This window comes from Primulina huaijiensis, chromosome 18 (genome assembly GCF_012295235.1).
Source record: "Primulina huaijiensis isolate GDHJ02 chromosome 18, ASM1229523v2, whole genome shotgun sequence".
Lineage (NCBI taxonomy): Eukaryota > Viridiplantae > Streptophyta > Magnoliopsida > Lamiales > Gesneriaceae > Primulina > Primulina huaijiensis.
In genome coordinates this window covers 6,518,199-6,542,715 of record NC_133323.1, presented here as the reverse complement: position 1 = coordinate 6,542,715, position 24,517 = coordinate 6,518,199, and the positions used below count along the sequence as shown (strand labels likewise).

The window sequence follows — 24,517 nt, the reverse complement described above, 5'->3', positions numbered from 1 at the left end:
CACCACTCTCAATAAGAGCACTAGTGATATGAACAAAGCCCACAATTCGAGTTTGTGCGGACTCCTAAAGCCAAACTTGTATTTTCTCAATGAATCAAAACTTGTGTTCTGTTACAATTTATATCACCAAAATTACTTGCAGAAAAAGAAATGAAAATAGAAAATGTGATGGTTGCGTTCCCATGACGTAGTCTTCGGTCCATACAGGTGCTCACCTAATTCTCGAAGCTTCTCCTCCTGGTTTAATGTTCTTGGGTGCGAGTATTTCTTGATGGGCTCAAACATCTCTCTTGCGGCCCATTCTCTAATTTTTTGATCCATGAGTTTTGGGCTTAAATCCATTTCTATCGGGCTATCAACTTCTTTGATAAAAGCAGATGCAATTATTTGGTCAGCATTATAGCTGAATGGCTACAAAATTTTCCCTAAATTTCCGACATTAATTCCGTGAACATTGCTATACTTCCGACTAACATCTAAAAAACTCGAAGGAAAATGATATGTGTACAATGAATGTTACAAATTCATGAGTTACAAACTATCTTTGAAATGTCAAAATTATCATTAGATTTTATTTGGAAAACTATTTCAAAAATACATTTAGCGTAGTTTATTCATTTCAAATGTAATTTATAACTCAACGTTTGATACATCTTTGTACACGTAGCATGACCCAAACTCGAATTACGATTGCTTCCAAAAAAAATGATAAAGTTCTTCCCATTAAATACATTTACCTCCAATATGGCGCATCTGATGAGCATCTACGTACGGCCCCTAAGATCAAGCAACATGGCTCAATTATCTTCAAATCACTTTGTACCGAGCTGTATAAAAAAAAAAAAACAAAGAGTCAGTGAACAAAATACTTGTAATAAATTGAAATTTTTAAAAAATTGATAAAATGAAAACCAAAAAACAAGCTTACAGTCGTCTGAGGAAAGAAGAGGAAATTAAGGTACGCTTTGAGAGAAGAGCATAAGCCCTTAGCTTAGCTCTTTGCTTCGTATTCCAGCGAATCGAAACACAACCTCATCAATTGAATTTAGGTTTTCTGAAATTGTGGATAATCGTTTGTGGAAATTGCCCACCCCAAAATACATCCTCATGTAGACCGAGTAAATTGGGTGAACTAAGTGAGCGATTTAACCTAGCTGGGTGAGTTCTTCTCGTGAACGTGGGAGGTCGGGTTGGTAGTTCTTGGGCTATGTAATTTGCACACTCGGAGAACAAAAAATTTTAGTGGGGCGCCATAGGATTTTCCAGCATAGCAACTTCGACGTTCAAGTCAGTCAAGTGTTTTTTACAAGGAAAATGCGATATAAATAACATATATTAATTATTTGTGGGAAACAGTAAGTGAGTTGAATGTTTCGTAATTAATCAAACTTGGGTATTTATAAAGACACAAGTAATGAATTATTGATTACTTTGCTTTCAATGTACGGTCTCTCTTGAGAGCGTGATGACTGCTCATACTTATTTTTTGACACTATCACCACTGACACCTCTTACTGCTTCTGGTACCGTCACATCAACTTTGCGTGCGCTGAATGATATGCCAGTGATTTCACAGCATGACTTCCCATACCCGTGGCCCCAGGATTGGCATATGTCCTGGAATGCTCGAGCAATGATCGCTATGCTAGGCTGTGAATAAGACCCCTGATCTCTGTAAGTTTTATTATATTGTCCAGGCTAAGCTGATAGCCCAGGCTCGTTCAAGTGTAGGCCGTTCTGATTATCCTCTCTTGTTTTTACAATTTCGGGGATGGGACTCGAACTAGTTCTTGTCTCGGCTAGAGCTATGGGATGACCCGAGTACTTCTCGAGGACACGGGTACTTCTCAGGGTATCACCATATCCGATTACAGATGCTGGAAGGAGAGGAGAGAAAATCCCCACACATTTCATATATGATTATTCGTATCAATTCTCGTTTCTTCAAATAATCACCTGCGATGCGAAGATTCCTGTGAGAATTGCCCTGCACTCTCTTTCTCTCTCACTCGCTTTGCATTTGATCAAATTAATTATGAGCACAGATTTGGACCCTTGGACTGGATACTTAGTTGTGTCGGGTCGACCGTCAAGAAACCTACCCATTTTTTTGATACATTTGATTTATGTATAAGTATTGTTTTTTTATAAATAGACATTTATTTTGGATCAAAAAATTTTAAATTTCGCAGCGTTATTGTTTCGGTCTCCGCAACATTTATTTCCTAAATTTTAAAAATCCAGAATAATCAATTTTAGTATATTAGATATGACAATATCTTCTAGTTCTTATTTAATCTAGTTTATAAAAACTGAATACTTGACTAAAATGTTTAAATTTTGATACTGGTAAAAGTATATTAAATTTCTTTAAATTATTTTCGTTAGAATGAAAATTCGTAAACTACAACAATATATATATATATTTTTTTTTTAAAAAAAAGTTACATTCTTGTTCTCCAAAAAATGATTAATTGGAAATTATTGCATTAAAATGCTATAAATGAGTTTTGGGGTCCACATTCGTGTAAAGCAGACCTCCCCAATTCCACTCCACTGGCCTGTCAATATAAACCCCCAATACTGTTGCATTATATCATACAGCGAGGAATTTAGATTAATCTGCGAGAGAAAAACAATGGCTGGGCAGCAAAAAGCTTTTGGCTGGGCAGCAACAGATCCCTCTGGCGTTCTCTCCCCTTTTCACTTCTCGCGCAGGTGCATGCGTTTCTCAATCTGTGTTTTGTTCATAAGTTCCTCGGTCTGCTGATTGATTTCCATGAATTTTTAACCAATTTATCACTTTTTTTATTTTTTATTTTTGGAAGAAACTTTATCTATATATATACCATGGTCTTTAATTGTTCTTTTCTTTATTGCACGCAGTTTGGTTTAATTTTAATTTCCTCAGTATACGAATCTTTGGTCGCTTATTGTCGAGTCTATGTTAAATCGAAAATACTGTTCTCGGTGTATTTTATAAAACATATATGTTCGTCCATTGATGAAAAGGGACTGCGGAAAGCTTGAACCTAATTCCTACAGCGATGAATATGAGCACGATCGAAACATCGTCTGAATTCAAAACATCTGAATTCAGATGTTCACAAGTGAACATCTGAAGAAAAATGCACTGGGAATATAGCATAAACTTAACCGGTGTGAATTATGATAATGGCCATGGCCAACTCTATTTATTACTTGTCTCCTTTAATAATACATTTATAAATAATATAAAATTTGTATTAATAATAAATTTATAAATAAATATTTTATGGAAAAAAAATCTTTTAACAATAATAATTAGGAGTATTCCTAAAGTTATGTTTTAGAATAATAAAATTCAAAATTGACGGATTGGATTTGATAGCTAGTTCTCTATTTGATTTAGAAATAAAATCATATGATACAATGGGCTGAATATATATTATTAATTTAAAATACATTATTTGCGATAGTTTTATATTTTCTATATAAATAAAATCAATTTTTTNCTTGTCACTGTGAATATTTATTATGATGGTTGGGTTGCAAGCTGTTTCCAACTAACATTAGGTGCAACCAATTTGGTTGCAGTAAATGCTTGTACATTTTATTCATTAAGCAATAATTCAAGGCATTCAATGTTTCTATCTTCCATGTCTTATGAATATATATTGATAGATAAAATCAAAATTTGAATAGGATGTCAATACTCGTAAAAATCAGATACTTAGGTAGAATGTTAAATATCATTGATCTAATATAATTAGATGACTAATACAATTTGGTTATACTATAAATGTATTCTTCTGTTCATAACTATTAGATAACTTCAAATTTTAGTTAAAAAGAACAATAAGATTGGTCATGTTCCACCTTGTGTGTGTGTTTTTTTTTTATGACGATGGAATTCGCAGCCGCAATCTTTCAATATGTATTGGATAAACTCTCGGACTAACACAGTACTCTATAAACCTAGTCAAGTAAACCATAATGAGCAAACCATATGCAACATGCTAGCAGATAGAGATGGAAATGGGTAGGGTATGGGTCGGATTTCATACATCCATCCCCATACCCATTTATTAAATTCATCCCCATACCCATCCCCATACCCATCGGGTATTGAATTTCATCTTCATCCTCATACCCATCGGATTATCAGATACACATACCCTACCCAAATACCCAATTATCATATACAATTGAATTTTTTCAAATTTAAATTGTTTCAATGAAGTTATGAATATTTAAAAAATTATTTAAATGAATAATAAGAAAAATTATTCAAGCTTTATAGTAAGTTTATATATATATATAATGAAGTTTTATATATTTTCTTCTCATTTAATATACAAAGCATCATTTTCTTTAATTTTCAAATTTATGATTATATGTATTGACAACTCCGANGAAATTGTCGTCTCTACTAGCAGATATTCTATCGACTCGTAAATTCCTCTTGGGCATGTTCCTCCTTGTGTTCCAATGGAATATATAGCTAGTATTATGCATGCTTCTTCCTTAGGCATTTTATTGAATATAATATTTTTAAAATTAATGATATAAACAATAATTATAATTACATTTGTATTTTTAATTAGAAATTATATTGATGCATTCAAACACTTTTATTAATTAAATATTTTTAAAATTATTATAAAATTAACTTTCATATATATTGTATATTTGAAAATTATATATTACATTATCGTCTACCAAATTAAATTATTTTTATCAATTATTTATAATAATTAAAATTTAAAAGTAAATAAAAAATAAAAAAAATGAAAACCTTTGAACCAATGTAAATAATTACTAAAAAAATCAAATCATGCTAAAAGTCATTTGATTTTTTAATTTGCATTATCCACTATTAAAGATTACGCATAGTCAAATTTATGGTAAACGTGTTAAATATTAGAAAAGGAAATACATTTATTTCTTCTTCTTTTTTTTTTGTTTATGTATATATCTATTTTTATTGTTATTTCTTTATTCGTATTATTATTGTTATTATCTATTACTATTATTTTAAATATTTATTCTTCTCGTTGTATCGTGTATGTGTGCCTTATTTTTGTAAAACCCACAACATATACATTAATTTGTAATTATTTTTTTAAAAAAATATAATTATTTAACTACACTCATTTGTTTTTTGTTCGGTAATTAATGGAAGAAAATCTTTTACTACATTTCCTGCAGCACTGTCTGTTCCGCTAATAATAGATCGCTAATATATATCAAATTTCAACTAATTTTCTAACATTACATCATAATTCACAACAATAAAATCTTTACCCATGACAATGTTATAAAAAATATTGCAGCTGATTTTTTTTACGATACCCCCTTCTACATACCCTTCGTAAAATTAAAAAATATATATTGGTTTCTATGTTCTTATTCTAACATCCTATTTTTAGCATGTATTTTCATGTTATTTTAATTTATATATTTGCCATAAATCCTATTTTTAGCAGTTGTACTGAAAAGTTGTTGCTTTTGTCCGACAGGGAAAATGGAGCTGAAGATGTGACGATCAAAGTACTCTACTGTGGAGTTTGCCACTCAGACTTGCATAACGCCAAGAACGATTGGGGGTTCACGAATTACCCTCTTGTTCCTGGGTACGTTAGATTTTAATATCACAAGAATATCTGAAAATGCTGATCACTTAAGGTTACTTAATGTCTTTGTTTTCTATTATATTAGCTGCATATATACTGAAATCTGTTGTTGTATCATTATGTCCTTTACGATGGTGATATTGTTATAGATGTTGCGTCCCTAATCCATTGAAATCCAATGGTTTGTTCACCTAAGAACGATTGTTACGTGCCTTGACTGCTACCTGATTCTTTTGTATGCTTTCGAAAAGCTTTACAACTTGTCCATTGTTCCCGTTCACAGACATGAAATGGTTGGTCTCGTGACCAAAACCGGGGAAAATGTTCAAAAGTTTAAGGTGGGTGACAGAGTTGGAGTGGGAGTGATAGTAGGCTCCTGTAGGACTTGCAGTATCTGCGAACAGGACTTGGAGAACTATTGTCCCAAATTGGTTTTTACGTACAACGCATTAGATAAAGATGGAACAAAGACTTATGGTGGTTACTCTGATATAATCGTCGTCGACCAGCATTTTGTGCTACGCTTTCCGGACAATATCCCCTCGGATTCAGGCGCACCTTTGCTTTGTGCTGGAATCACGGTCTACAGCCCGATGAAGTACTATGGAATGACTGATCAGCCTGGGAAGCATTTAGGTGTGGCTGGACTTGGTGGGCTTGGCCATGTTGCTGTCAAGTTTGGAAAGGCATTTGGGTTAAAAGTAACTGTTATTAGTAGGTCTTCGGAGAAGGCAGATGAAGCCATTAACAAGCTTGGTGCTGATGCTTTTATTGTCAGTTCTGATCCTGCTCAGTTGAAGGTAATTGATTGGTTTTTTTTGCCAAAATAATAAGTTTTGTGCAGTTAATTAATAATTGAGATGGAATGAATCCTATTACCTTTGCATGAATCAAGTCAGCTGGAAATTGAGGTATAACCTGGTTGTGTGAACATTGTACAAACAAAAACCTTAGACATTCCAATGTGATCGATGCCGTCTTAAAGTTGCTTAATTAGTGAGTCATTGAGCCCATGTTTTAATTGCATGGTTCATGAACTTTGTTATGTATTAGTGACATAAATCTTGGTCGTTACTGAAGTTTATTATGGAGTATTGATCAATGAGGCTGATTGGTTTTAATTTCTGAGTTGAAGATTTGATGTTGGCTTGTTGCAGGCTGCTCTTGGGACAATAGATTTCATTATCGATACCATTGCTGCAGTTCATTCCTTGGCACCCTTGCTTGGTTTGCTGAAAATGAACGGGAAATTGATTACGGTTGGCCTCCCTAATAAACCTCTGGAGCTACCTATTTTCCCTCTCGTTTTGGGTAAGACAAGTCCTGGTTTAGGCATTCTTTTACTGGGAAAGGGAAAAAAGGACTTGTGAGTTGGGGCTGAACCATGATTCCTTTTCATGTTACAGGACGGAAGCTTGTCGGTGGGAGCGACATCGGTGGTATAAAAGAGACGCAAGAAATGCTCGACTTCTGTGGGAAGCATGGCATAACGTCGGACATCGAACTCATCCGTATGGACGAGATCAACACAGCCATGGAACGTCTTGCCAAGTCAGATGTGAGGTACCGCTTCGTCATCGATGTGGGGAATTCATTAGTCAATACCTAAATCCTAGTATTGACATCATCTTAATGGCGAGCAGACTCGTTGATATGTTTCTTCTTCATTCTGTCATGGGTTTTTGGGTCTTGTGAACACAAAACAATAAGATCATATTTCTTTGTTGTGTGCGCAGAGGTGATCTGTTACATTGGTTGTTTATTCTAATCATAAAAGGTGATCTAGATACACTTCTCTTCTAAAATCAGTTGTCTATCATGACCCTATACATAAATATATAAGACTATGTCTTTTATGAGACGATTTCGTAAATATATATCTGTGAGACGTATCGATCGATCTATATTTGTAGGAAATAGTAATATGAGTCACATTGGTTTGGTGATTTGTCTCACAAAATTGACTCGTGAGACAGTTTCATAAGAGTTTTCGTCTAAAGAGAAAACCTTACTAATAGTGATCTTTATGACTTTGAAAAACAAGTTAGATGATATCTCACTATATATAATCTATAAATATGTTTTTAAATATTTCGTAAACATATCCATTTTGTTTATTCACATTAGTCTAACATTCTGATTGATAATGACCATCATATCTATTACGATCGAAGCAGTCCATTTTCATTTTGCAAGTTATATTGATGAGAAAAATAATTAACAATTTATTATAAACATAGTTGTCAAATTTGTCACATTTTTAAACATTTGATTTTATTTATCATTTAAGACATGAAACTAATATATATATAAATATAAATGGAGTTCGCACACCCAATTTCTAATGAAACTTTCACGTGTACCGTCAATTAAAAAATTGTTTGTAAAACTTTCTACTTATTTTGAATTGATTCTTTTACATATATAAAAGATTGGGTGATTAAAAAAAAGTAAACAGTTTTTGAAATAAAAGTTCAAAGTTAATTAAAGTTTGAGTGTTTATAATAAAAAAAATGTTTACAACTTTAGTTTTTAGTAAAATTACAACAATATACTTAAAATATGTATCTTTCGACCAATGTTTTCATAACTTGACATATGATTTAATCAATCTAGTTTAAAATAGCGGTTCAATAGATCAAATCAGTTCAACTAGACAGTCGGATCGGAACATTGTTATGTTCATGAGTAGTTCGAAACTGATAAAACGATTTCTGGGTGTGGATCGGACCGGATCAGTGACCAGTTCCTAGTCGAATTGGTTGTTCATGTTCTAAAAACAATGTTTTCAATTATCTAAATCTAAGTACGGACATCATTAACAATATATTTATATAATAATTATTATTTTTTGAATATTTTGTATCTAAATTAATATACTATGTATGTTGAGAATTTATATAAAATTAATAAAAATAAATGATAAATTTTGTACAAATGCACAAAATATGTAAAAATATTTGAAATGAAAATTATAAAAAAAAATACAAAATATCTTTAAAAACAATAATTTTTATAATAAAATGTTATTTGAATTTTATGAATTTCTTTGGAAACTATTAAAAACTCACACATAAATAAAATTTTACATTTTAAAAAATCTCGAAAAATAATTATAAAATCTGAGGTAAATTATGAAATATCATAAGTTTTTTAAGGATAAAAATATCAAATCATTATTTTAAATCATTATAAATAGCAAAACAAAAAAAAAACGAACATCTCTATCGTACTTTTATCTTCTAGCTAAAAATTACAAAATTTAAAGTTGAGACAAGTGTCGATTACAAGAATAGCTTCTTACAAGCTCTTCCAAACACTCCTTAGATATAGAACTAAAATATAAAGATCCGGTTCGAGATTTGCAATGAAGCCTAGCTGCTAGTGCTTCCAAGCAATTCTATTAAAGCTCGACTTGAGCACCCTCGTGAGTTCGAGCTCAAATTTAAATCATTATAGAAGTTGAAGGTAAAATTTACATTCACAAAAACTCTAAAGCACTTTCGTGCAATTAGAATCTAAAAAGTGCTTCCTAGAACTTCTCTCAAACACTATTTTAGTGGTATGCAACTATTCGGTTAAACCGAAAATACAGATTGAACTGATTTTTTTTTTTTTTCAGATTTTCGATTCAGATTCAGTTCTATTTTAGAAAATAGGTTAAACGGAAATATCATAAAGTTTTCCTAATATTTTTCCAAAATTTATGATTTTCAACTTGCCAAAATTTTGTTATGATCAAAAGTTTAATACTAAGCAAAAAATTATAGTTGTTAGTCAATGCGTAATTTTATATTTTATATTCATGACGCTCATAATCCACATATTTTGGTGTTAATGGGTCGAGTTATTAGCTAATGAGTTCGGGGAGATTTATGTATATTTGTTGGTGTTTTTTCATATTCCTTAGATATCAATTTTATTATTTTCCTATCGTCATCTCTATATATCTTCTACAGAAATAGTATTACCCGTTAAGATTTGGTTTTATTCTTTTACTTACCATATAACCAACCAAATCAAGGGACACAACGTCACCAACTTAACGCACGAGAACTTCACAAGAGATAACATATTTCAATACTACTCTCACTCATTCGTGTTTAACCTAATTATCATAGTTTAATTGTACATCAAAACTCGAACCATAATCAAAACTTGAAATCAAGTACTTTTGTTCTCAAAATTGAGTAATAATAGCATTTTAAAATTTTGAGTAATAATGTTTTCCAAAAAAATAAAAAAAATTTGAGTAATAATTATCATTATTATTTATTTAATTTATTATTATTTTATTCAGTACGTTGAGGCTATAGTACCCATCTGCCTCTCATCTCAGATTGCAAATATCAGAACCAAGAGCGTCAACTGGAGAACAGCTTCAATATTTCTCTCTATACATCCATCCTACTGAGCCTCCGATGCTAATTTCTTCTCCGATACCACCATTCACCGCGGCCGTGGCCGCCGCCTGCCTTCTATCTCTCCTAATCATCGGCAACACCGCTGACGCCGCAACAGACAACACATTCCAAGAACTCGAAACAACCCTCCAAACACTTAGAAACCATGGCTTCACCCTCTTCACCAACGGCATCACCACCTCCGACATTCAACTCCAACTGATCTCCACCAACTCGGCCGCCGCCGCCGCCGCCGCCGCTTACCCATTCACTCTCTTCGCACCCAAAGACGTGCAGCTCTTCACTCTAGACATGGAATCCAGCGCCGCCTCATACATCAGCACTCTCCGCTACCATGTCATCCCCAACCGCCGGCTCACCTTCTCCGACCTCCTCAACCACACCTCCTCTTTTCTCGAAACCCTCCTCCCTCAACACTCGGTCTTGATAGGTAAGACTCAAGACAACGGCGCTTCTGGTGTCGTGGTCGACGGGATTCGAGTGTCGGAGCCTGATCTTTTTCTCGGGTCAAGATTCGTTGTACATGGGATCGACGGGATTCTCGTCACTGGCTTGATCGACTACGACTTCTTCAATGTCAATCATAAGGACTCTAATCTTGGTTCACCATCATCCCAGCCTCTTGATCCTGTATCAGAATATGAACGGAACAATGTTCCCGTTTCTCCACATCCTAAATTTGATTGGCGAATTCCGGCTGGGAGGAAACGCCGTGGCAAGAACGTTAGGAGACACCGTAGACATAGGCGTCACGGCCGGCATGATCGCTTCTGATTCGATAGTCTGTAGACTGCGGTTACGACTGTTACGATCTCAAAGTCAAAGGTAACTAACTCTTCACGTCGTCCGATGGATCTGGCAATAGCAATTCGAAGTCCAATTTTAGTACCAATTACTGTATGAAAGATTGATTGTAGTTTTAGTGTTGGTGATTTTCAAAACATTTTTCTTACTGAATATCCTATACAACAAGTATATTTTCCCTGATCCCACATGCATTTGAATAAATCAAAGTTGAAAGCATTTATATATACATACATATATATGGATTTAGATCATCTACTGTGTTGAAAACACAACATCAAGAACTGTGCACTTTTTACACGAAATGATCACATATCATCTCGTTTAATCTGACAACTTTTTATATTTATCTCATATGGTGTAATGTCCACAAGATGATCATGTGATCATCTCGTGTAAAAAGTGCACAGCATTTCGTGCTATATATATATAAATATATTATACAATATGGTTTGATAGCATGCATTGAGTCATATTTGGCCAGCATTGTTGAGCAATCAAGTATTTGTCTGTTTCTGAGAATTGATGAAACTCACATAAGAATCAAATAGAAGAAACTTATTGCAATAAGCAAATTATTATATATGAAAATCACTTGATTAATTCTAAATCAATTCCCATCTCCGGAGGAGGGCAGGCCGCAGATGGAAGTGGTTTTCATGTTATGGTTCATATTTGGCCAGCATTGTTGAGCAATCAATATGATCTTCCCGCAACATTCTGGACTTATATCCATCTTCCCCGTCTTCAAACAATAAATAATCTCGCCGATACAAGGCTTGAATTTGACAATGGCACTCAAGCAACCGGCTACATTCGCCGGATGGGATATTTCTTCATACGGATCCGATATTTCTCTGGTTGAGATGGTGGAGTACATCAAACATGCCATTGTGATCAACAAAAGAAAACCCTTGACAACCATGATTTTCTTCTTCTTCTTCTTTTTTGTTTGTCGATCGATAGTGTAATAAGATTTTGTGGTTGCTAGAAATTGCCGGCTACTGTTTTTTCTGTGCGATGAAAAGTTTGAGAATTTGTGATGGCGAGGATGGAATTTATAAAGGGTCATCAAGGAGGGAAAATTTTTATTCGTAGAATGATTTTACTTTTTATAATTAGTTTGTCGTGATTTTAGCTTGTGACTTCTATTGTTTTATGATACGACAAAAATCAAGGGATTAGCGATCTCAAAATTAGGGAGGGGATTGTTATTTGAGTTAATTGCATATACTACTTTTTTAAATCACAAAATTGCTGAAAATATCTTATGATAGTTAATTTTCTTGTTTTCTGATTTTGAGCACACGTACCCTTGAAAACACGTACAACAAAGGGGTATGTATTCAAGATTTGAAAACATGAAGATGTATGTGTACAATATTTGAAATCACTTGGTGTTAATATATATTTTTTTCATATGAAATTTTTAGCAATCTCGGGATTTTATGGTGGTAATGGTAGCTATTGATCCTTGTTATTTTGATGGAATGATCCTTAAAATACGCCGTTTTCAATGTATTTCTTAGGCACTGTTAAATAATGTCATTGCCATATCAAAGGGATTTGTAATCCCACTGACAACGGGATTGCTTGTATTTTGTTCTGTTACATTAAGATAAGTTTCGTTTTTACAATATATATAATTAATATCAGTTTCTTTTTTAAGAAATTATTTTTTATTTTAATTTCTTAAAAAAAATGAGTGATTTGAATTTATTTAACTCCGCATGGGTAAGCCTGCGAAAATGTATGCATTATTTGCATCCATTTCATAAAAGGAATGACAAGTTGAATGGGAACTAATAAAAACTTCTCGTCATTCAGTATCAATTCAATAAAAAAAATTTTAAAAAAAAAACAATAAATTAAAATATTTGAAAGAAAATCAATAAACACGTACAAATGCGTGTATATATTTGGAAAAATTGCAAATTTTGTCTTGTGTATTAATTTGTTTCTTAGCGATTTTAGTCATATGTATTATCAAAACAATTTTTAGCAGTTTAAGTTATTTGTTTTACAACTTTAGTATTTTTCATAAGACATTCGATGTTTCACTACTCATATTTCCACACACGTATAATATTCAGATAGTTATTATTACTTATATATTTCTCCAGTTTATGTAGTACACTAAATTATATTTTATATTATATTAAATAGGAGAAATGGAGATATTCTTAAAAAAAAAACCCAATAAGAGAAATAGTCTATTAACTATCACTAAAAAAACTCAATTAGTGATGAAATTCATAAAATCGTCCTTAATTTTAGTGACAGTTTAATCATTCTGTTACACATTAACAAAAAAATATAAATTGTTGTTTTTCCCAAAATACCTACATAAACATAAGAAACATAAAACTTAAGCATAAAATTTGATTGAGAAAACTTATTATTATATGCATTTTACGTTAAAATTTATGGTATGTAACACTATACGATATTAAAATTTACGTTAAAGATTATTAAACTCATGGGAAGCTCCCAAGCATGGGCAGGTTCCTACATGATGCTACGTCAGCACACCGATCAAATAGGAATTAGAAATACATTAAGATTTTTTGTAATGATTCTGAAGTACCAAAGATGACGTTTAAGTTTTTTTTTTTTTTTTTTGAGAATAATGAGGTAGGGAAGTCTTGAACCAAGATCACGATGTTTAAGTTGCATGCATGGATTAGTGTTATTTTTACAATTTTTTAAGGAACTGATTTAAAAAATTATGATGGAATCGAACAGTCGAGGGTTGTAATCATCCAGGCAGCAGATGATGCCCAAAATAAACTGAAAACTTTCGTTCAATGAAAGTGGGTTATACGCGTAAAGAAAAGCTATAGGAAAGTGAATGGTTTGGATCCCAACAAAATCATAGTTTCCTTCGTATTACGGAAAGGAAATTACATATGCTTTTATTAATATTTTCCCAGTTATAAATTCCATTCGAATTTTTTTTTATGGTTTATCTTCTCTCTCTTTATTTATGGGTTATGGTTGAATAAATAAGTACAAAAACTTATGTGAGATGGTCTTACGGATCGTATTTTGTGAGACGAATATTTTATTTGGGTCATCCATGAAAAAGAATTACTTTTTATGCTAAGAGTATTACTTTTTATTATGAATATCGGTAGTATTGACCCGTCTCACATATAAAGATTCGTGAGACTGTCTCACAATAGACTTCCTCACAAATAAGAGGCTTTAATTCATTCGAATATCATTGAAATTAGCAGTTTGAAGTCAATCTACATTCAAGTGGTATGTGGACTTGTCCAAATTTTGAAGTTGGAAAATTACAGTTTTAGTTATGTAAGTTGGAGTATTTTTTGTTTACTCGTGTAATTTATCAATGTTTGATTTTCATTCAGTAATTTGAAAATTTTTATTTTTGGATGTTTTTTTTGTCTGAAATTATTAAACTCATTGAATATGGTTTATTTGACACTAATTCTATCTTACATGACATATGTGACATAAATAAAGTTTATATTAAGCATCTGCGCATACTGGCCGTGATGGAGTCAGAAATTTGATACTACTCGGACTAAAAATTTTCTCAACAAAATACAAAATAATACATATCAATTAAATTCATAACAGTTACATTTTTTACGCTAAAATCTTAATTTTCCTGCGCTCTATATTTTTTCTACCTGAATTATCGGAGCTAAATACAAAACATTTTAACATTTTTGAGCTATATCTTTCTTTTCATATTTGAGCTACTTGAGCTAAAATCTTCATTTTAAAAAATTTAAAATAGAGCTACTTGGCACACTGAGTCTAGAAAAAACAAAGAAATATATTTTTTTAATTAAATGGCATATCATTGTATCGTCAAACTAAACATCTTATGTTATATAGTTTCTTTTCTTTTTTGAAAAAGAAAAAGAAAAGAAATCAACAAAAAATTCATTTAGAAATATTTCCTAGTACCAAATTTTAATCATTCAAAGTAAATTATATTGTTTAATTTTGATTACCTTAACTACATTTTACTGCGAAATCAAATTAAAATAGAAGATAAATAATTAACTTTATTTATATAACTAAATGTTAATACAAGATTAAAAAAAGTGAAACTATTTCATATTAGAAATTGTGTATAATATAATAGAATAAATATTGTTTTTGGTATTTATTTGAAGCTATTTGAATGTAATATTATACTACTATATTTAAAATATTTTGATTACCTATATGAAAGTAGTTGTTCGATCGTGGAAAAAATTGTACGATAAATTATTGATATAATAGTAAGAATTAATCACTTATACCATTCATATGAAATATCGATATTATCAAAAACTCTCATTATTATTAACTCTTCGTATGCATAAGTTCTCATGTTTTCAAATATTGAGCTCGTACACTCTTATCTGTAAGTGTTTTTAGGGTTATAGTTAAAAGATATTTCTTTAATGAGGATTTTTTTTAGTAATCTGGATGTTTCACGGATAGTGTATACAATTAACTCGATAAAAAAACAATGAGATACAATTAATTTCGTGTGTTTTTAAATCTCGAGCTCATATTTACAAATTTTAAAAACACATAGTTTTGAAAAATACATACGAACAAAGATGTATTTGTTCAAAATTTGAAATCACAAGCTCGAGATTTAAAAACACACGAAATTAATATACATTTTTTCATTAGAATTTTTAACAATACATTGGTGGTGTATATGCAGTTAACACAGATTAAATACCCACACACATTCAGCTTTTATTACTAGGCAGCCTACGCTAACTCAAAGCTATAAAGTGACCACCGCCTCCCCTCCACCACCTGCCACCGCGCCGCCCTGGGGCCCACTTTTCACACGCATTCGAGCTTTTATTATATTAATTATAATTACCGTAACCGTACTCTCTCCTTCAAACTCCACCCCAACACTCGCATTTGTTCCTTTTCTTTGCTCTGTTGTGTGTGCAGTGCACTTTTCATCTCTCTCTCATATTCATGACTCTTAATCTGAAAAGTTCATCAATCCTGGACATCTAGCGGTGTTGCGTTAGCTTGAATATAATCATCATTGATACACTTGTTCATGCTAACATTTTATAGAATCTCACTGCCTTTTCGGTTTCTTCACTTTCCACATTATTTTAATATAACCATTTCTTGTCATTTCCATTTTTTTTCATTCCACTAATTGGGTTTTGCTTTATATTATGAGTGCTTTTTCCTAATGCGGGGGTTTGGTTTGGTACTTGGGTTTGCCTGCTGTCTTCCAATGGGGTCTACACTCAATGCTCCAATACTCAACTTTTAGTTCAAAAGCTAGTTTTTTCTTCGGCCATTGTATTGCAAGGTTGAATCTTTTGTTGTTTGTGTGCATTGAAAGTAAAATCTTGATTATTATAGTTTTCTTTTTTTTTGCTACTGATTTTCTGCGAAACTGCGACCTGTTTAAGGCCATTGCTGTTGGTTTTTGCACTGCAGGGGTCCCATTTTTGGTGGGCTGTTTATTGTTTCGAAAGTTCAATTTTTTGCCCAAAAAGTTGGCTCTTTTACGTTAAGCCAGCTGTGTTCCTGCATTAGAGAACATGACTATTTAGGTGGTAAAATTTAAGGAGTGAGCGATTTTTTTGGCAAACTTTCTTGGTGGAAGGCATGGTGACGGATACAGGAGGAAGACTGGTCGCTGGTTCTCATAATAGAAATGAATTTGTGCTCATAAATGCTGATGAAATAGGAAGGGTAAGTGTTCTGATAAACTTCCTTATTTTGATCATATTTTACAATCTCGTGTATTCATTTTTCCGTGAACTTCTCCATATTTAGATTATATTGTTGTTAATTCTTTATTCGATCCTGAAATGCTATTTTCTTGCTTGTGGGGATGTTTTTGTTGTATCACAGTGACTTTACTGCTACTATTCTTCCCCATGCATTTGGGATTCTACATTACCATGGGAGCACATAAAGACACCTAGCTATTGTTTGAGTTGAATTTCTTGCATGTTTGAACACGCTAGTTAAATGTCAAAAATTAATAATTTTATGAAGTTTATCAATATAATCCGAGTTATTTTTTATACCAGCTAAAGTTTGGGAGTAAGATTTGACAAAACAACAACTGGGCATTAGAAATAAGCATTTTTGTGGCATTAATATAGTTTGGGAGTGCATTTCTGCATGGCTTCTTTTGAAATTTTTATTCCATTGAATTGAAACCAAACCATACTTGTTGTAAATACGGATTTGAAGAGAGGGTAGTGAACCTATTTATGTTCTGTGATATTCTAGATCAAGTCTGTCCAAGAACTAAGTGGACAAAAATGCCAAATTTGTGGGGATGAAGTGGAGATAACTATTGACGGGGAACTCTTTGTTGCGTGCAACGAATGTGCCTTCCCTGTCTGTCGGACTTGCTATGAGTATGAGAGAAAGGAGGGAAATCAGACCTGTCCTCAGTGCAGAACCAGATACAAGCGCATTAAAGGTTACTTTGTTACTGTATTCACTTGCATAGCTATTGATGACTAGCTTTAATCTTCTCTGATTTGATGAATAAATAAATGATTGGTGTGCGCCAGTATTTCAGGTAGCCCAAGGGTTGATGGTGATGAAGAAGAGGAAGACTTTGATGATTTGGAATACGAGTTTGATTATGGAGATATTGATGTTCCAGGCTGTACAAGAAAAGCTCATACTCAATTAGCCTCATCCACAAGTCGTGATTCATCGTCCCAAGTTCTTGAAATCCCTCTCTTGACTTACAGTGAAGAGGTATTTAAAAAATTATCCCCTTTATCTCTATTTCTACCTCAAGATTGCTGCAGAGTATATGAATATTTTGTCTGCTAATTATTTAGGATGCTCAGGTTTCTTATGATCAGCATGCTATTATAATACCCCCATTTGTCCATGATGGGGATGGGATGCATTTGTCATCTCCCGGGGCATCAGCACATCGTTGAGTCATCTTTTCTGCACAGATTTCTTTTCTTAAGATTCCTTGCAGCTTGCACATGATTTTAATAGGTGCATTTATCATGTACAGTGCCATCCCGGCCAATCGTTCGAGAGAAAGACATAGCATTATATGGTTATGGAAGTGTTTCATGGAAGGATCGGATGGAGGATTGGAAGAAGAGGCAAAGCAAAAACCTTCAGATGATCAAACATCAAGGGAATAATGATTCTGGGGACTTTGATGGGAGTGGATTGGAACCTGATTTACCCATGTAAGTAAAAAATTTTCTCTCAAAATATGCCAGTAGTGTGTGGCGTCTTTATGTTCTCTAAGGAAGGCTGATTGCTTTTCTGGCTTAAATGATACAACTATTTGGGAAAGGAACTGCCTAAAATGTACCAAGAACTATGATTTTACTCCATAAAGAGTTCAGTAGTTTGCATTGCTTATAATTTGACATCATGTGTAGCCCCTTCATGCTTGATTCTACTTTTGAATTCATGAAAGTCTGCTACTTTGAAGTAGAAGCTTGCTTTTTTTGATAGGAAGAGCTGCTTGATCATGAATAACATGAGATTTTTGTTTTCATGGTGAAGTTATGTATAAATAGAATATATGGATATGCTTGGTACGTACTATCTAAAATTTTCCTTGTAGCTCGTTTTATCCGGTTGTCATAAAGATTTCGCCAGTCCACTGCTGTTACTATCATTATTTTTTGGTATGATTGGTTTCCATCGTGGTTCCCTTTGCGTTTATCTATTTATTTCCTTTGAAATATAGGTCATGTTTGTGAATTCCAGAATCCTATTTTTTTTATGAATTCTAGAAATAGTAATATAATTATTAGAAAGTGAGTTATTTGTTTGTAATGCTAATTCGGTGTTTTCATTTAAGGAATGTTTTGATGGATATAGCACTGCACTTTGTTATATTTTATTTTGGATTTTTGTGTTTCATTTCTTACTTTGAAATCTCTCTTGAAGGATGGATGAAGGCAGGCAGCCGCTTTCAAGGAAATTACCCATATCTTCAAGCAACATAAACCCATACAGATTGATAATTATACTTCGTGTTGTGGTTCTTGGGTTTTTTTTCCATTATAGGATCCTCCATCCAGTTCCTGGTGCATATGGCTTGTGGATGACTTCAGTTATTTGTGAAATATGGTTCGCTGCTTCATGGATACTCGATCAGTTTCCGAAATGGTATCCAGTTGAGCGAGAGACCTACCTTGATCGACTCTCACTTAGGTGATTCTCAATTTAAATGAGCTCAAAACTCCATTTGACTTCATTATTGTTGTTGCTGATTATATGGAGTTGAGCCACCTGACCAGGCGGAAGATTTGAATCTTGATTACAGAAGAACCATCTCTCTCTCTCTCTCTCTCTCTCACGCACACACAAACACACAGGGGAATGGCCACAAGTAGGCTAAGATTTGTTGGTTCCCGTCTCATGATTTCATTAGTATAATATTTTACGGCCGTTGTAACTGATTAAGCACGTGTATTCTCTTATTTGTTATGACATTTTACTTTTCTTTGGTTTCTCAGGTATGAGAAAGAAGGAAATCACTCAGAATTAGCTGACATAGACATCTTTGTCAGCACAGTTGATCCAATGAAAGAACCTCCACTGATTACCGCAAACACGGTTCTCTCTATTCTCGCAGTGGATTACCCAGTTGACAAAGTCTCGTGCTATATATCTGATGATGGTGCCGCCATGCTTACTTTTGAAGCTCTCTCTGAGACATCTGAATTTTCTCGAAAATGGGTTCCCTTCTGCAAGAAATTCAACATTGAACCACGAGCTCCAGAATGGTATTTTTCCCAGAAGATGGATTATTTGAAAAACAAAGTCCACCCAGCATTTGTGAGGGAAAGGCGCGCAATGAAGGTATGTATCTTTTATAATTGTATATGTTACAAAAGCAAAATAACCTGACTCAAACAAGTACATGCCTGAGCATGTGAACTCGTAGGTGACAGATTGGACCTTTCTGTGTCAATTGATGTACCACAATTTTTCTAATGGTTATTGGCATATTTTCTAACTTGGGTGCAGAGGGAGTATGAGGAGTTCAAAGTTAGAATCACTCATTTGGTGGCAATGGCAGAAAAGGTTCCTGAAGATGGCTGGACAATGCAGGATGGAACTCCTTGGCCTGGAAATAGTGTTCGAGATCATCCTGGTATGATCCAGGTCGGTGGTACTCACGAATCCTCTACCATAGTGTAAAATTCTTATGCACGATGTGTTTATCGTGCCTGTATTTTTAAGATATAAACTAGGTAAGATCAAGACTGGCTGCAGCAAATTGAAATCTGAAGCAAATTTGTGCCTACTAATTCTTCGGTTTCATATGGCAATGCTCTTATCAATAATTGCCATGCTGTTGTAGAGAATCCAAGGATTTAAATTCTTAATTCTTTAAAACCGTACTTGATAAATAAATTATGAAATCCATTTTGATTGATATGTTTGAAACTTCAAATACAATTTTTGGTTTCCTACTTTTTTTCAATATTTTATAGATCTAAGACTAAAACACAACTAACTATCTCCTCTTTAGTTTGTTGGGCTTGCAAAAAGCACATGGCTTGATGTGCGTCTATGGCAAGATAATCATTTTTGTTGTCTTTCAGATGGCTGATATGTATGATAGTATTTTGGTGTTATCTTTGCAGTGAGTGGATATTAGTGGTTTCTATTTCCTGAATTTGCTCTTGATAACAGGTGTTCCTCGGTCATGATGGTCTTCATGATGTTGAAGAGAATGAACTGCCACTCCTGGTTTATGTTTCCCGTGAGAAGAGACCAAGCTTTGAGCATCATAAGAAAGCTGGGGCCATGAATGCACTGGTAAATAGCAGTTTTAATCTCTTTTATGTGATCAAAACTCCTTGTGAAAGCTAATCCAAATCTCTTGTTCGATCCAGCTTATTGCCTATAATCTGTAAATTTTTCAGATTCGGGTTTCTGCTGTCCTATCAAATGCTCCTTATATTCTGAATGTCGATTGTGATCACTACATAAACAACAGCAAGGCCCTGAGAGAAGCCATGTGTTTCATGATGGACCCTACTTCAGGAAAGGGAGTATGCTATGTTCAGTTTCCGCAAAGATTTGATGGGATTGATCTTCACGATAGATATTCCAACCATAATGCCGTGTTCTTTGATGTATGTATACATTTTGTTTTGTTTGATGGTTTGTTTCTTGGGCAGCATGTAGTTACTGACGACTTAAATTCAATATAGATCAATATGAAGGGTTTGGATGGTTTGCAAGGACCTATTTATGTCGGAACTGGATGTGTCTTTAGAAGGCAAGCACTTTATGGATGTGATGCCCCTGCCAAAAAGAAGCTGCCTAGCAAGACCTGTAACTGCTGGCCAAAGTGGTGCTGTTTGTGCTGTGGTTCTCGGAAAAGCAAGAGAGGAAAAACAAAGAAAGACAAGATGAAGAAGTCAAAGCTCAGAGAGACATCAAAGCAGATACATGCACTTGAGACCATCGAAGAAGGGATTGAAGGTTGAAATCTTTTTATGAGAAAATCACTGCACGCACTATTACAGCATTAACCTTTTCGCTAAATTTTCTTGCCTGGAGGGTAAAAGAATCGATAAAAATGATGATTCACTCATATATTCAACCAAATTAATTTTTATTTTTCTAATGCAGGTACTGATATCACAAGTCCTATTTCCCATGAAAAACTCGAGAAGAAATTTGGGCAGTCACCGGTATTTGTGGCTTCAACACTAATCGAGAATGGTGGTGTTCTTAAAGAAGTTAGTTCCACATCACTCTTGGAAGAGGCCATTCATGTTATCACTTGTGGTTATGAAGATAAGACCGAATGGGGAAAGGAAGTAAGTTGTTTGATCTCCAATCTTCTTTTATCTACATGTATTTATTGTCTCATTTACTTTGAGAAAGCATCAAATATTGTGTTGCACTTGGGGCAGATATAGGTAAACTCTCAAAAGAACTCCATTTGTACATTATTAATTGGACCCATGATAGCCAAAATCAATTATTATATAGCTTGTTTACGGGTCAGGAGTATGTCTTATCTTCCAATCTTGTACTTATATTTATTAATGAATTTACTGTCTTATCAAAATAAAATTTAACTAGGTTGGTTGGATTTATGGGTCTGTCACTGAGGACATTTTAACTGGATTCAAGATGCACTGCCATGGCTGGCGGTCTGTTTACTGCATGCCGAAGAGACCTGCCTTTAAGGGATCAGCTCCAATTAATCTCTCAGATCGTCTCCACCAAGTGCTTCGATGGGCTCTTGGATCGGTCGAGATTTTTTTGAGCAAACACTGCCCCATTTGGTATGGTTATGGAGGTGGATTGAAGTGGTTGGAACGACTTTCCTACATAAATTCTGTTGTATATCCCTGGACTTCCATTCCATTGGTCGTATATTGTACATTGCCTGCTATTTGCCTTCTCGCTGGAAAATTTATCGTACCCGAGGTATCTGCCATACTCTTACAATTAAGATGCTTTATTATAGGGAAAATGAATTGGACAATATGGATATATGTGCATCGTTACAGTAAAAAAGTTGAAAAGCTGTGATTTTATTGTTCTGTTTTATAGCACAGAGATTCTTGAATTATAGAACTTGAGTTAATTATGTTACTGCTGTCACCATCAAAGAATAACCTGATTATTTTCCCTGTATGTTAGACATTACTATTTGAAGGTTTAAATCTGGTGAATTGTTTCTTTGTTGACAGATAAGTAACTATGCCAGCATCATATTTATATCCCTCTTCATTTCCATTGCTGCAACGGGCAGCCTCGAAATGCAATGGGGTGGTGTTCGAATCGACGACTGGTGGAGAAACGAGCAGTTCTGGGTCATCGGAGGAGTTTCCTCACACCTCTTTGCTCTTTTCCAAGGATTACTCAAAGTTCTAGCAGGGGTGAGCACAAATTTCACGGTCACCTCCAAAGGTGGAGATGATGGAGAATTTTCTGAGCTATATCTCTTCAAATGGACGTCATTGTTAATACCACCTTTGACATTACTAATTGTAAACATAATCGGGGTCGTGGCTGGAATTGCTAATGCCATCAACAACGGATACGAGTCGTGGGGTCCGTTGTTTGGCAAGCTACTTTTTGCTTTTTGGGTCATAATGCACCTCTATCCATTCCTCAAGGGGATGATGGGGAAACAAGAGAAAATCCCGACAGTGGTCGTGATCTGGTATATTCTTTTGGCTTCAATAATAACTCTCCTGTGGGTACGGATCAACCCTTTTGTTTCAAGAGATGGTCCTGTGCTGGAAATATGTGGGCTCAACTGTGATGACTGAGAGTTTCCAGATTCAACACGTTCTGGATTGCATCGTATGATATCTCTAACATGGAGTTGCATTCAATCTGTGTCTGTTTTGAAATTGTTAGATTGATTCTTTTGATTACTGTTAGTGCCAGAAATATATCTGTCTCATCAAAACATCATTCTTTTGTTAATTAAACAATCTTTAAAGATTTTATATATTTTTGTATGTTCTGGATTTGGATATCAATCACTTGATCAAGAATTATGTCACTTCATTAATCTTTAAAGATTTTATATATTTTTGTATGTTCTGGATTTGGATATCAATCACTTGATCAAGAATTATGTCACTTCATTCGTGGGTTTCTTCATGCACAAGTGTGCCTGTATTATGTTTTAAAGACTACTTTTGAAAGATTTATTGCCTTTTGGCCTGATAACCACACAATCAATCCTTCCCTAATTGGTTAAATAGTATGTGTCACTCAAATTGTCTTACGGATCTTTATTGTGAGATGAGTCAACAATGTTTATATTTAAAATAATAAGTAATATTTTAGACATAAAAAGTAATATGATTTCGGGAGTTACTCAAATAGGAGATTTGTCTCATAAAATTAACTCGTGAGAACGAATCACTATAGTTTGTCTTAGTTATAAATCTCTTGATTATTTAAATAAAAATATTTATTTAATACCAATTTTTTTTTTATGTATTTACTTGCAGAGTGTAAAAAGATAAAGATATTAATATTATATTAACGGTAAATTTGTGAAAAAATACATCTGTCAAAGTTTGAATTAAGATTCAGTACTTAGCCACTTTTTTGTAAGAATTAGTACCTCACAATGCTATAACTTTAGTTTTAACTTCCTACAAACCTAAATTTACATTTTTGCCCTTATATTATTTAAATAAATATATTATTTTATTCAAAAAATGTCATGGGTCTTCTCCATCTAAAATATTTTTTTAAAATATTTTTTTCTAAATTATCATGGAATAAGAGTAAATACTTATTTTGACATACAAAGTACCTATTATAGTGTTTCAGAAACTTCATTTCACTCTTTGAATATTTCAAATGTATAAGAAAATACTATATTTTCGATTAATCACCACAAATGTAGTCATTGTTGGGTTTTTCATGAAAAATATATTAGGATGACTTATTCGTGTCATTTTATTTTATTTAAAAAAAACATAGTTCATCACTTATCATGAAAAAGATTAAATATTTATGTATCATATTTTTTACCTCACGTATGACATCATAGAAGAATATTAATTTCCAAATATATTTTTTGATATCATCAAATAATCAAATTTGAGTTTTTAGGTAAAATCAAGTATTTCTGGACTTGAATTATGTATTATTTATATTAATTTAAGTATCACATTTTTACTTCACGAATGTCAT

At 33.4% G+C, this 24,517-nt stretch overlaps 3 protein-coding genes across 3 annotated transcripts; all 3 read left to right on the top strand.

Annotated features, from left to right (window-relative positions):
• The first annotated feature begins 2,535 nt into the window (after positions 1–2,535).
• LOC140964983 (probable cinnamyl alcohol dehydrogenase 9) lies at positions 2,536–7,401 on the top strand. Its single transcript, XM_073425001.1, has 5 exons — positions 2,536–2,718; positions 5,502–5,615; positions 5,899–6,415; positions 6,773–6,926; positions 7,022–7,401. The coding sequence occupies exons 1-5, from the start codon at positions 2,639–2,641 to the stop codon at positions 7,222–7,224; spliced, it is 1,068 nt and encodes a 355-aa protein (XP_073281102.1). The 5' UTR covers positions 2,536–2,638; the 3' UTR covers positions 7,225–7,401.
• Positions 7,402–10,017: 2,616 nt separating this feature from the next.
• Positions 10,018–11,026, top strand: LOC140963970 (fasciclin-like arabinogalactan protein 19). Its single transcript, XM_073423451.1, has one exon. The coding sequence runs from the start codon at positions 10,037–10,039 to the stop codon at positions 10,811–10,813; it is 777 nt and encodes a 258-aa protein (XP_073279552.1). The 5' UTR covers positions 10,018–10,036; the 3' UTR covers positions 10,814–11,026.
• Positions 11,027–15,758: 4,732 nt separating this feature from the next.
• Positions 15,759–23,357, top strand: LOC140964224 (cellulose synthase A catalytic subunit 2 [UDP-forming]-like). The gene is made up of 14 exons (XM_073423810.1): positions 15,759–16,555; positions 17,105–17,300; positions 17,403–17,587; positions 17,674–17,773; positions 17,862–18,045; positions 18,761–19,027; positions 19,333–19,678; positions 19,847–19,984; positions 20,519–20,644; positions 20,752–20,964; positions 21,043–21,316; positions 21,467–21,657; positions 21,926–22,276; positions 22,543–23,357. Exons 1-14 carry the CDS (start codon positions 16,469–16,471, stop codon positions 23,125–23,127), a joined length of 3,243 nt encoding a protein of 1,080 aa, XP_073279911.1. The 5' UTR covers positions 15,759–16,468; the 3' UTR covers positions 23,128–23,357.
• Positions 23,358–24,517: the final 1,160 nt, after the last annotated feature.

Coding starts and splice junctions, on each gene's coding strand:
- LOC140964983 (XM_073425001.1), top strand. CDS start 2,639: ATGGCTGGGCAGCAAAAAGCTTTTGGCTGGGCAGCAACAGATCCCTCT. Junction 2,719..5,501: donor CCTTTTCACTTCTCGCGCAG/GTGCATGCGTTT, acceptor TTTGTCCGACAG/GGAAAATGGAGCTGAAGATG. Junction 5,616..5,898: donor AATTACCCTCTTGTTCCTGG/GTACGTTAGATT, acceptor TCCCGTTCACAG/ACATGAAATGGTTGGTCTCG.
- LOC140963970 (XM_073423451.1), top strand. CDS start 10,037: ATGCTAATTTCTTCTCCGATACCACCATTCACCGCGGCCGTGGCCGCC.
- LOC140964224 (XM_073423810.1), top strand. CDS start 16,469: ATGGTGACGGATACAGGAGGAAGACTGGTCGCTGGTTCTCATAATAGA. Junction 17,774..17,861: donor TCCCGGGGCATCAGCACATC/GTTGAGTCATCT, acceptor TATCATGTACAG/TGCCATCCCGGCCAATCGTT. Junction 19,679..19,846: donor GGGAAAGGCGCGCAATGAAG/GTATGTATCTTT, acceptor ACTTGGGTGCAG/AGGGAGTATGAGGAGTTCAA.